Source organism: Simochromis diagramma, unplaced genomic scaffold, assembly GCF_900408965.1.
Source record: "Simochromis diagramma unplaced genomic scaffold, fSimDia1.1 OVJJ01000685.1, whole genome shotgun sequence".
NCBI classification, from domain to species: Eukaryota; Metazoa; Chordata; class Actinopteri; order Cichliformes; family Cichlidae; genus Simochromis; species Simochromis diagramma.
The window spans coordinates 2,062,871-2,075,593 of record NW_024387477.1 but is presented as its reverse complement, the minus strand read 5'-3'; the positions used below and the strand labels follow the sequence as shown (position 1 = coordinate 2,075,593).

Sequence of the window (12,723 nt, the reverse complement as noted above, 5' to 3'; positions counted from 1 at the left end):
AAGACCTGACCAGGGGATTTGTATTATGCACTGATTTGTAAAAAATATAAGTTTTAATTATGTGTGGATGAGTTTCTTAAAGTAAACTGTATATTATATGTACTGTATAACTTAAGCACATTGCTCAAGGTATCTTTCCACTCTTTTTTAATTGCACTTCTTTACCTTCATGTAATGAAAAATACAGAAAGCTACTGTAGCTTTCTCTCCATCTGTCGCGGCTGTTTTGTTGTTTTTCTTTCCGGCTCCGTGGCCCCTCCCCTCCCCGTCGCTGCTGTCTCCGTGTGATGACGCAGACGCCTCGGTGTTTACTATGGCGGCTATCTGCTAATTGAAAGAAAAATGCGGGTTTTGTAGCTGCAAAGACGACAACAGTTTTTCGTAGAAAGTCGGGAGACATTGCTTTCAGAATGACCAATAGAACATCTTACTTTTACGACCCAGACGTGGGCAATTTCCACTACGGTAAGTTTAATTATCATAGTGAACCGGCCTACTCAGGGAGCTGATGCTAAGGAAAGCTAGCTACATGCTAATGTGTACGAGACTGTGCTTTATTCTTATTTTCTCAGTTCTTTTCTTTCTTTCTTTTTAACATTTAGTTTTGCGTCACTGCTACACTTTAATATTTAATTTGATTTGTTTATATATTACAGTTGGGCTTTGCTTGCTCCTTTAACCTTAAGATGTAACGTTATTGACGCGTATTGTAGCCCTGTGTTCAGTATTTGCCTGTAAAGCTTTTATTAGGATGTCTCGGTGCTTCCTACGGTGTCCTGAATGGATAACGTGGCGGTTGTGTAACAGTAACGATAAATAAAGTAATATGTCTGTCTACGCTTATGCTGCTTTTACGAAATGATACACTGTACAAATTCAAACTTTAGTGCTGCAATACGCATGCTCACAGGATATACTTACCGTGCTTATTTTTTATTTTTATTTTGCGAATTACCTCAAGTATTTTCGCTTTTGTAACAGCGCATGGATGGCTCTGTTTCAGCGTGCCAAATCTCTTTCGTCATAAATTGTACCAATTTCAACCGTGTTTCTCTTTTAGGTGATTAGCCATAATGTGTACACTTAATTCTTTTTTTTTTGACCTGATTAATGTCTGTGAAATGCAGATATAAGCCCTGTAATGCATGAACTGTGTGTTTCTGTTAGGTGCTGGCCACCCGATGAAGCCTCACCGGTTGTCTCTCACTCACAGTCTGGTGTTGCACTATGGACTTTACAAGAAAATGATGGTGAGCGAGCAGTAATGACAGATACTGTCACGTGTTCATACCTGTTGATGCTTTTCACACTGAAATAACATTTGATAAATCTTGTGTTTGATTGTTTGGTTTTTATTAGAAACAACAAGTTCATGCTGCACTCTATCAAATGTTCTTATTCCCACCAGGTGTTTAAACCCTACAAAGCGTCTCAGCATGACATGTGTCGCTTCCACTCTGAAGACTACATTGACTTCCTACAGAAGGTCAGCCCCAATAACATGCAGGGCTTCACAAAAAGTCTCAACGCGTTTAATGTGGGAGATGACTGGTGAGTGTCTTTTTATCGAGCAAAAGAATCTGAAGGATTTAATGAAGTTTTCACAAGACCTGTGAAAAACTAAGTACACCTTTACTGCTTCCATAGGAACTAAGGACTGTAGTTTTCAAGCAGCTAACTTCCTTTTCTTGCATCTCATCTGTCAGCATTGTAAATGTTTCAGTATAAAAGCCTCTCTGATCATCATGGCTGACAAACCCATAACCTAAATATTTCATGTCTGTGTGTTTTAGTCCTGTGTTTCCAGGACTGTTTGAGTTCTGCTCAAGATACACGGGAGCATCCTTACAGGGGGCTACACAGCTCAACCACAAGGTAACACGCACACATAAACCCAGCTGATGGTTTTGGTGCTACAGAGAAAAAACAAAACAAAACAAGACTGAGGTAGCCTAGGGTGGCATCTGTTGGTTTCATTTTGAATTACAACTTAAAGTGTCGACAGAGACACTCATTTATGTGATATCCTTGAGGAGTAGGTTGAGTCATTGATTGTTCTATGTGACCAAGGCTCTCTAGCTGAAGTAAGAAAGAAGAAGAAAGGCCTCTCTTCATGTTTGCTGGAGGGAACGTATCTCTCTCTCTCCCAGCAGCAGTAGACCTGCTGTTCAGTCTTTGGTCGTGTCCAAATTCATGGGCTGTATCCTCACGTAGACCGTGAAGGCCGGGTCCTCAGAAGGATGCAGCCCATGAATTTGGACACCCCCTTTCTGTTTGTAAAGGGCAGCTAATCAGAAAAAATTGAACTTAAAGGGAGGATAGGAGAAGCACTGCCTTTGAGGAGTTTTGTGAGAATATTTTAGTTTGTGTTTAAAAACTAAAATCGTTACTCATCAAAGACATTTCTGATTTCTTGTTTTGCTTTCCATCCTTTAAAACTGTCATGGTCTTCAGCTTCGTGGTCAGTTAAAGGTGTGACTCTGCTTTATTTTCCAGATTTGTGACATTGCTATAAACTGGGCCGGAGGTTTGCATCATGCCAAAAAGTTTGAGGTTAGAACAAAGCCACATGCATTGATGTGTGTCTTCTCTGTTCAGCTCATTTGAGTTAAATGTCTCTGTTGGTTCTTGTGTTGGTGTAGGCCTCTGGGTTTTGCTATGTCAATGACATCGTCATCAGTATACTGGAGCTCCTCAAGTAAGACGGCGCTCCTGAGTAACTTTCCTCGAATCTTTACCGTGTCTGTTTGTGACATAAATCTCCTGCTCTGTGCTTGTTCAAGGTACCACCCCAGGGTTCTTTACATTGACATAGACATTCACCATGGCGATGGCGTCCAGGAAGCCTTTTACCTCACAGACCGAGTCATGACCGTGTCCTTTCACAAATATGGAAACTACTTTTTCCCAGGGACAGGTAAATGCAGCTTTAATTATCTAACAAATGTTTGCTGTCCACATAGTGGTGTTTATATCATTTATTATTTTACTTGCGTGCATATTCAGCCCCAAAAGGCCAATTTAAAGACATAGAAATACTGAAGTAGTCCTCTGTCAGCTGTATCAGCAGATAAATGATAAGTGTATTCCAGGCGGGTTTCTATCTGTAGACTCAGGGTGTATCTGACCCTGTTGTTATGAGCCGTTTGGTCCCTATTAAGTTTGTCTTGGACTCTGTCCGGGCTGCCCTTTGTCACTGAGTTAGCTGTTTAGCAGTGCTATTTATTTTCTTTTTAAATAAGACTCTAAAGTAGTGTTTGTTTTTCTGACTGTGGAAACACTGAATGGAATTAAAAGTCCAGCAAAAACAGAAGTTCGTCATCTGTTCTTCGCTCTGCTTCCTGTAGGTGACATGTACGAGGTCGGGGCAGAGAGCGGCCGGTACTACTGCCTCAATGTTCCTCTCAGAGACGGGATCGATGACCAGAGTGAGAGCAACAACACATGAGGTCACACTTTCTTATTGTTCTGTGACTATCACATGAGATTCGACCAACGTGTTTGCATGTTTTGTTTTCAGGCTACAGGCAGCTGTTCCAGCCTGTTATTAAACAGGTGGTGGATTATTACCAGCCGACCTGCATCGTCCTGCAGGTCAGTCAGTAGCTCCTATCATTTGCTTCTGTATGATTTAATCTGTGTGTGTGTGCGATTGCCTCACCTGGTGTGTGTCTGTCTGCAGTGTGGAGCGGACTCGCTGGGCTGTGACAGGCTGGGCTGCTTCAACCTCAGTATCCGAGGACACGGGTGAGACATAAACAGTTTTTTCCAGCTGAACTCAAATATTTTTAAACAGCCAGCACATGAGTACTGATAGTTGCAACATAATCTGTGTGTGTGTGCATGTGTGTGGTTTTCAGTGAGTGTGTGGAGTTTGTGAAGAGCTTTAAGATCCCTCTGCTGGTTCTGGGAGGAGGAGGATACACAGTGAGGAACGTGGCTCGCTGTTGGTCAGTCTGATGTGCACTTTCCATGAACACAGCTTTAAGATGATGATGATGATGATAATAATAATAATAATCTGTGCTGTGTTGTAGGACCTATGAGACATCTCTGTTGTTGGATGAATCCATCAGTGATGAGCTGCCTTACAGCGGTGAGCTATGTTTCATGTTTCAGTGAGATTTTAATATCTTTGTTGGATTGTTTTTGTGCGTTCTTGTTGTCCAGGATGTCACAATGAGCCTGAAAAATGATTTATGCATAAACAACAAATTAAAAGCCAGTTAGTAGTTACTCTTCGAGTCGCTACACGTGACACTACAGAGGACTGCGGGTGAAATAAGAAGGAAAGTGAACAGAAATACTTGGAACATCCTGTTTGTCTGATTTGGTTCGTCTGCAGAGTATTTTGAGTACTTTGCTCCAGACTTCACGTTGCACCCTGATGTCAGCACCAGGATAGAAAACCAGAACTCCCGACAGGTAAAAGCGTCATTCCTCTTTTCATTGGTGTAAAGTGCACAGTAGAGATCCTAACATGCAGTCGGCCGACCCTCTCGCTGTGTTCACGTGTTTGCAGTATTTGGAGCAAATCCGTCAGACGGTGTTTGAGAACTTGAAAATGCTGAACCACGCGCCCAGCGTTCAGATCCACGACGTCCCGTCCGACATGCTGAGCTACGAGCGCAACGACGAGCCCGACCCCGATGAGAGGGGAGCTGAGGAGAACTACACCAGGTCAGCACGAGTCAGCAACACGCGTGTATTTATAAAAGATTGGTGTGCACGATCCTCACTGTTCATGATGTGACTCCCACAGGCCGGAGGCAGCAAACGAGTTCTACGATGGTGACCATGACAACGACAAAGAGAGCGACGTAGAAATTTGACGGTATTTTCAAATCCCCTGCGGTGAAACAAAGAAAGCATTTCTTGAAGGACTCGAAAGACTGAGAACAGACTCCTGTGCGTTCTGGTCTTTGTGTACACACAGAAACGTGACATACATCAGACGTGCTGCTCTTTTTCTCGTTTGTGCTCCAGATGTTTTGTTTCATTTTTTTTCTGCTCATGATCTTCATGTTATCTTAATGAAATGTTTGGCTTCTGAAAGACTTCTGCTGCACACAGCCTACGATTTAGATTCACCAGTCAGTCCACAGGAGTTGTGAGCAGCTGGTTGGAGGGCAGAGCGCATTGGGCGCGTTAGGCGAAAAAACTGCAACACCAAGTTAGCACCAGGTGGGAAGGAAAAGGCATAACAAGAAACAAACGTGGGAGTGCCTGCTCGGTGGCATTAGTCACACACAGGCCTGCTCAGATGGTTGCTGAAGTTTTCAAAGACACAATCTCAAATATACTCATTATTCATGTGCCTTACAGCTCTGAGAAGTCCAGCACTAGCACAGAGCAGGGCACTATTTCAACTCTCACTGATCTGGCAGCCTCTGTATGCAAGGCCACCGAGCAGAAGCTGATCCAAGAACTGCCCGTGCTCCAGTTTCTTCTGGTACCTGTTGCTGTTCTGCACAAAACTGGGGATGACTGCTGATGAAGCCTGTAAATTATCTGATCATGCTTTTGCAGATGAACAGTTCTGTCTGTGGTCTTGGCAGCCACAGTAGAAACACTTTGCCCTCTTTTAGTCATAAACAGCTTTTTTGTCAATTTTGATATCGTCTTCAACTTGTTTTTAATAAACTGACTCACCCGTGTGTGTGTGTGTGTCACATTATCTGTACGTTTCCTCTGCTGCCACCATCGTGACATTGAACTGAAGCCGATCAAAAAAAGAAAAATGCAGGAGGTCAAGGTCGTGTAGACTTTATTCCTCATTCATCCAGTGATATTTAGAAGTTCTTGTCACAACAAACAGGAGAGTACACACTGCAGTTTAAAATCTCTGAATTATGACTTAGTCCTGTGCTTTATAAAATTTAACCCCATTTGAGCCGCATGTCTTAGTGACCAACTGAAAATCAACTAGCTAAACCAGTGGATTAGACCAGTGCAGGACACTGGTGTAAAGTTAGTCCCACTACTTATTGTAACACCTGGGACTACATTAAGGCAGAAAATGTAGTTTATCCAGACCTCAGCAAACAACCGTCACAGCGAGGCCGTGGCCACACAGGGGTCAACGCCAGATTTTCATGGCCACAGAACACACGTTTCCATCTTGGTTTTTGTGACGTGAGCTCCAGGCTGGTAATAGCAAGCAGTTTCAATGTAAGCACGCAAATTAAGCATATCTGATGAATCCATTTGGATAAAGTCACCCAAAGACAGACTGAGGCTGACATGCTGATACCCGCCTGTACGCTTAACAGGAAAAAACATTTTCTGTCTGGAGTTCAAACGTATCTGCACTGCAGATGTGACCAAGTGTAAACGTTTAAAGTTCAGAGCACGTTTTGGGTTCAGGTATCAGGATGGCAGCCTGTGTTTAGCAGCAAAAGGCTGCACACATGAAAAGTCTCAACACTGATAAAAAGCTTCAGTCACATAAACTGTATCAGAACATTTCAACCCAATTAAATTCATACAACAGCAGAGAATCTGATCATTTAAAAAGCGTTACAGACACACCACAGGCAGCATTAATGCAAGGACACACAAAATGATCCTTAGCAGTAATTCACGAGTACAGAACTCTTTCTCCTCACTGGCAACCTGTCCACGGCGTCCCCACCTCTCACCCTGTGACAGCACAGAAAAGATGGACGTAACTTTAAGCAGGTCTAAAAAGTGGAGCCGACGCTTTGCTTTGAAGCTGCATTGTTGTTAAATGGACAGCAGGGGGCAACGATGGTTGCAAAAAGACTTGATTGTATAGAAGCTATGGGGGAAAATAGCCCTAGGCTTTCTTCTTGTGTGACCTCTGTAAACACTTTACTGATGACTCCGTGATTAGTTTCAGGTTACACTGAATAATGGAATTACGGTTATTATTAGAGCCAGAAAGGAGGAATGTCCAGGATATTCTCATTGGCTAACGACGCGTCAATCACAAGCATGCGGTGTTCTCAGTTTCACAGTCCGAGTCGCCCCTCCCCTATCACATCCTGTTTCAAAACACCAAAGACGGAAACGGCTCGAGGCTTCAGAGGGGTCTTCACTAATCAGTGACATCACAGTGGCTACGTCCATCTTTTTTTTTTTTTACTGTCTGTTCCCGTGACAGGTGGGATAGGTTCCAGCCCCCCCCCGCAACCCCAAGTTGGATAAGTGGTTAAGAACATGGATGGATGGACAGAGGAGTGATAAGCAGACAGCTGTCAGGATTAAAGTGGAGTGAGTGTGATATGTAGAGACAGTGTGGGATTGTGGGAAGACTTGGTTCTGTTTTCTACTCTCTACCATAGAGGAGTTTATCTGAAGGGTGCACTGCAACACATGCACTGCTGTGCAGAGGATGTTTGTCCTCCCCTGTGCAGCAGCATCCAGTTTGTCTGACTCGGCCTGCTCCAATCACAGATTTTACAATAAGACATGGGAAAAAACTTAAAATGTGCAAATGTTAAAGAACCTTTTGAATATTCAGTACATGTAGTAACATATGGCCGGTGTCCTGTCATCATTGCTTGAAATGTGCGTTTTGAAAATGGTTTCTGGACTGGAGGAGATTGTGTTGCAGTAATGTGGCTGCCCACTGGGACCAAACCTGACAGCAGCGCAGCCTGTGCCACAACATACCCAGCTCTATTAATACATCCATGACCGAGGAGCCGCATTCTTCTGAGAGCAGCCAGGACGGGCACATGAAGAGACTGAGAGGAAAAAGCAGAGCAGACAGACAGATGGGCAGAAACAGTGTGACAAACAGCAGCACATGGACGAGAACAAGTCCTAAACTCTCCCACAGTAAAAAGTCTCCAATGCTGCATCATAATCATTTTACCCAAGTGTTGTAAAGATGGCAGATGTGCTTTGCTGTTGCATGAAGCTTAGTGAATGTGTTACTACTGTGAGTTGTGCGCGCTGCGATGATTATTAGTCTGCAATCATGTTTCGGCCCTGACGCGACAGTCAGAGGCTCCTCTCTTTACAGTTCTGACATGGTGGTTAGTGGAGGGTGGGAGCGTGTGGGTCTACAGCTCTTCGCTCTCGTACAACGGCGCCGTGTGCTGGGCGGGGCTCTCCACCGTCAGAGCAGGGACGTGGCTCAGAGAGGACAGCAGCTTCAGAGTCTTGGAGCCAGCAGGAGCAGTCTTCATGGCCGGAGTTGTGCGGGCTGGTAGGGGCGGAGAGACGATGGGTTAATATATTGTTCTGGGTTTTCAGATTATTTATTTAAACTTTGATTTATAATCAAAGTTTTTAAAGAAAGCAGAGCAACACCTTTCATCAAATCTTACTAACACTCAGGGGAAAAAATTCCTCTCATGCCAGGTGTCTGAAAATAACTCTTCTACCCTGCATGCCACAGTACAGCATAGCTCAGAGCCAGATATGTGACCAGCACATGTGTTCACCTCCACAAGCCTGAATGAGACAAACCCACAACACCAACTCATCATATCCACATACAATAATGTCACCATTAAAATTTGATAATTAAAAAAAACAAAACATCTTTAGTAAACATAGAAATTCACCACTTAATGTAATTTACCTTTTTATATTTTCAAAGCAAACGTTCTACTCTTCAATGACGAGGCTGCAGACTCTTGTCTGGTACAGAATTAGTTCAGCTAAACTTCACTGATATATGTTGTTATTAACCTTCTAGGACCTGCCGTCCACATATGTGGACATCACATTTTGGGTTGTCTAGACCAAAATACTAAATTTTGCTCTACGAGGGCCTGATATCCACTTACGAGGACGTTTTACTGCCACTGTTCCATTGAAATTTAAAGCAAATGTCATATGTGGATCTAATTTTTCTCAGAAAAAAAAAATCAGGTAAAAACAAAACAAAGTAATTCTTTGTTTTTACATTAATCAGGTCCCAATCATCTCTGCTTTTCACAAATGATGTGGTTCTGTTGGCTTCATCGGGTGAAGGCCTCCAGCTCGCACTGGAACAGTTCACAGCGGAGTGTGAAGCAGCGGGAATGAGGATCAGCACCTCCAAATCTGAGGCCATGGTTCTCAGCTGCAAAAGGGTGGAGTGCCCACTCCGGGTCGGGGATGAGTTCCTGCCCCAAGTGGAGGAGTTCAAGTATCTCGGGGTCTTGTTTGCGAGTGATGGGAGAAGGGAGCCGGAGATCGACAGACGGATTGGTGCAGCGGCCGCAGTGATGCAGATGCTGCACCGATCCTTCCTCCGAAGGGTGGCTGGCCTCTCCCTTAGAGATAGGGTGAGAAATTCAACCATCCAGGAGGGGCTCAGAGTAGAGCCGCTGCTCCTCCATATTGAAAGGAGCCAGTTGAGGTGGTTCGGGTATCTGACAAGGATGCCTCCTGGGTGAGGTTTTCCAGGCATGTCCCACCAGGAGGAGGCCCCGGGGCGGACCCAGGACACGCTGGAGAGATTATATCTCTCGGCTGGCCTGGGAACACCTTTGTGTTCCCCCGGATAATCTAGAGGAGGTGGCTGGGGAGAGGGAGGTCTGGGCTTCTCTGCTTAGGCTGCTGCCCCCGCGACCCGGCCCCGGCTAAAGCGGAAGAAGATGGATGCTTGGATGGAGGTCCCAATCAGCCCAAATAGCAAAGAGAAATTAAAAATGCATGCCACGAAAGAGTTCGGGTCTTAGGAGGTTAAGCTAAAGTGCATTTAGCATTCCTTTCAGTTCACCATCAGCCTTCCCTGCTGCTGAGCCCTAACTGAATACTGTTTTAGTAAAGTTCTTGTAATAATGCATTGTATGAAGACACAACTATGGTATCTATTACTATTCCCTCCTTTTTAAAAATATTTTCAACACTCAAAGGCTATGATGTAAAAAAACAAAAAAACAAACAAACAGGAACAATTTAAAAATGATTAAGCATAAAGGCCTAAAGTTAAGATCAGATAACCTCTACTCTTCTGGTCTAAGCCTGAAATGTTATCAACTGACTAAGGTGTCAGATTAAAAACGTTTGGACTAAACTCTGCACCATCAAATGTTTTTCATTTTAATTAAGATGAATAAACATGGAAAGAGTTAGGAGACATATCCAGACGCTGTGCTTTTCAACTGCATTTTCACACACTGAACTCTGTCATCACTGAGTAACATCCTAACCCAGTGCAATCCACACTATTCAGTCACATGACCGACTTAACACCTCGGTGGGCAAAACATTACTCTATTGTGACAATCCGATAGAACGTTAGAGCACTTTTGCAAATATGTGATGTCTTGATAAATCGAGCAGGTATTTGAAGTTTACACAGCACCATTCTCGCATGAAAATATCTTAAAAGTTTATTTTGTGACCCAGAAAGAGTAATATTTCAAACTCCGCCCCTCTGTGTTCCTCCGCCACTGCCTCATTTGAGTTTTGGACGAAATGGATTCTGGGATTATGCATTTCGTCATTTCGAGCTGATTGGAGACCAAAACAGCCAATCAAATTTTTTTTTGCATCCAAGTCTGTGATTGGCTGGTTTTGTGGCACAAATATAACGGTGTACAGAAAGAGTTGAGCGTGCACGGGCAGAAATGTTGAGAGCACGAGCAACACATTGCGAGCGAGCGCAAATGCAAAAACTGAGCGAGAGGGGCTGCTGTTGTGTGTGTGTGGATAATAGCAAACACTGAAATACAGGAAATTAATTTTGTTCACTCAAATTCAGCTTTTCTTCGCTCAAAATAAATTTCTCCTCAAAATGCAACACTTGCACAATGTTTTTTTTACATGCGCTCAGAATAGTGGCACAAAAATAACGCCATAGTCTTCACTTCTAAAAACCTCCTGATGAGCTCCCGTTTCTGAGCTCTGGTTCAGACAAAGTGCTTTAAACTCACTTTCATGTTTGCTGTGTATGGAGGACCTCTCCACGGAGCAGATGGTGTTATGTGAGAAAGCAGAAACCTAATAGCCGTGTTGTATTTGCCTCACAGTTATCGCTCGGCGATTATACCGTATTCCTCGGCAGTTCGGAGCCTCGTGCGTTCATCGAGTTTCCGCTCGATCACATAACGCGCCATTTGTTTGATGAGCTCCCAGAGACAGAGCGGGATTCATGGAGACACCGGGCACACAGCGTTTTCCATCTGGTGTTTGATTTTACAGCCTGGGCTTCTATGGTAACGAGCAGCGTGTCGTATCTCATGCAGCAGATAGCTGAGGCGGCCTCTCAGAGCTTATTTGCATATAAAAATGAACAGACTTACTTCCTACATCCAGCCTGGCGTTGCATGTGGACATGCCAGCTTCGTTGATGGCAGACAGAGTGTACCAGCCAGCATCTGACTTCATCACCCTCTCTATCAACAAGCACTGGCGGCCTGACCCGTCCTGGTACAGACTGCAGTGAAACAGTGAGAGAGACTGCAAAGTTACACATACGGGCCAAAGTGTCACAATCACAGAGTCGATGCCAGGTATCATCACCTGAACAGTGGAGTCTGAACTTAAGCTGACGTACCTCATTCTGTTGGGGTCAATGCGCAGCATGTCTTTATCCTTCTTCCAGAAAAGCTGCGGTGGAGGGGAAGCATCCACTTTGCACTCTAACCTGATCGTGTCACCCTCTAGAGCTCTGGAGTTCACCATCTTCTGGACAAAGGTAGGAGGACGGAGCGCTTCCTGAGCTGCAGAGACAAACGAGGATACATGTGATTAGGTCCTCTCCCATGGTGAAAGGCGGTATCGTTAAATCAGTCGCCATGACGAAGAGCACAGTATGCTAATATTTACCGATTACATTGAGCCTCATGGTAAATCTGCTCTCCCCGGCTCGGTTCCTGGCCACACACTCGTACACACCAGCATGATGCACCGTCACAATCTCTATGATGAATGAGTGCATCCCTTTCTCACACACCAGCATCTTATGGTAGTCATCTGGACGAATGGCTTTACCGTCCAGATACCAGGAGACATCGGGTGTTGGGAGGCCTCCCACCTGAAATTAACACGTTTTTCATGATTCATCACTAGTGAAAAATAGCTTATTGAACCTAATTTTGTTAGGCTTCTGGTAAAGTTTATATGAAGTATTCAGTCTTAAGAGAGCCACCTTGAAGTCAAGCCTACAGAAGCGCCCCTCCTCCACTGTGAGGTCTGGGGGGACCTGCAGGAAGCGAGGCGCGTAACATTTCTCCTGGATAGCCAATCCTTCGTTACCCCTCTCATCTGTGCGCGAGTGGTGCCTCCCCCTGCAGAGGACATTACTTATTTATAACCTCACTTTCAATGACTGAACTTTACAGGCCACTAGTGACCACACACAGACGCACGCAAGCAAATGCACTAACACCGACTGCTTTTCCTTTTCTGTCCACTGACATCACAAATATGCTATGAAGAACTTAAGCCTCCTTACCAGCAGGCAGCTGGGGTTGGTTTGCACAACGATTAATTGCTTGGCTTTTGTTTTAAATTGAGGCTTTAATTGAGGTAAACTGTATAATCTCACAACTTTGTTTTCATTTTTCTCTTGCTTCAGTGATCTGCTATTAGAATGGTATACATTTGCATTTGATGCAGCACAGACTCTGCAGATATAAAGTCAGTTTTAGCCAATTCAAAAAAAATAAACTAAGACAAAAAAGGATGCTGAACAGGTTGAATGGTTAGCTACTGTTTGAGCCAGGAAGTCAGGACGTACTCTAAACTGTCTAAACTGAACCCTTGATGCCCCAACATCCTTCACTGTGCCTAAATGCATCACCTCTATGG

At 44.1% G+C, this 12,723-nt stretch overlaps 2 protein-coding genes across 3 annotated transcripts in view; one reads left to right on the top strand and one right to left on the bottom strand.

Annotated features, from left to right (window-relative positions):
- Positions 1-266: 266 nt before the first annotated feature.
- Positions 267-5,657, top strand: hdac3 (histone deacetylase 3). The gene is made up of 15 exons (XM_040015878.1): positions 267-465; positions 1,168-1,250; positions 1,409-1,551; positions 1,794-1,875; positions 2,497-2,553; positions 2,643-2,698; positions 2,784-2,917; positions 3,348-3,428; positions 3,521-3,594; positions 3,683-3,747; positions 3,861-3,950; positions 4,038-4,096; positions 4,346-4,425; positions 4,523-4,680; positions 4,763-5,657. The coding sequence occupies exons 1-15, from the start codon at positions 411-413 to the stop codon at positions 4,830-4,832; spliced, it is 1,287 nt and encodes a 428-aa protein (XP_039871812.1). The 5' UTR covers positions 267-410; the 3' UTR covers positions 4,833-5,657.
- Positions 5,658-5,961: 304 nt separating this feature from the next.
- Positions 5,962-12,723, bottom strand: part of myot (myotilin) — a 35,086-nt gene continuing 28,324 nt past the window's right edge. For both annotated transcript variants that reach the window (XM_040015876.1, XM_040015877.1), the window contains exons 14-18: positions 12,062-12,200; positions 11,740-11,947; positions 11,468-11,633; positions 11,214-11,347; positions 5,962-8,176 (exon numbers count right to left, since the gene is read on the bottom strand). In XM_040015876.1, coding sequence (XP_039871810.1) covers positions 8,034-8,176; positions 11,214-11,347; positions 11,468-11,633; positions 11,740-11,947; positions 12,062-12,200 — 790 coding nt within the window. In that variant the 3' untranslated portion in view covers positions 5,962-8,033. The remainder of the gene's footprint in view (positions 8,177-11,213; positions 11,348-11,467; positions 11,634-11,739; positions 11,948-12,061; positions 12,201-12,723) is intronic.

What these genes read in the sequence shown, in the direction of transcription:
- hdac3 (XM_040015878.1), top strand. Translation starts at nt 411, where the DNA reads ATGACCAATAGAACATCTTACTTTTACGACCCAGACGTGGGCAATTTC. An exon ending in GACTTTACAAGAAAATGATG is followed by an intron (nt 1,251 to 1,408) that starts GTGAGCGAGCAG and finishes TATTCCCACCAG; the next exon opens with GTGTTTAAACCCTACAAAGC. An exon ending in CGACCTGCATCGTCCTGCAG is followed by an intron (nt 3,595 to 3,682) that starts GTCAGTCAGTAG and finishes GTCTGTCTGCAG; the next exon opens with TGTGGAGCGGACTCGCTGGG.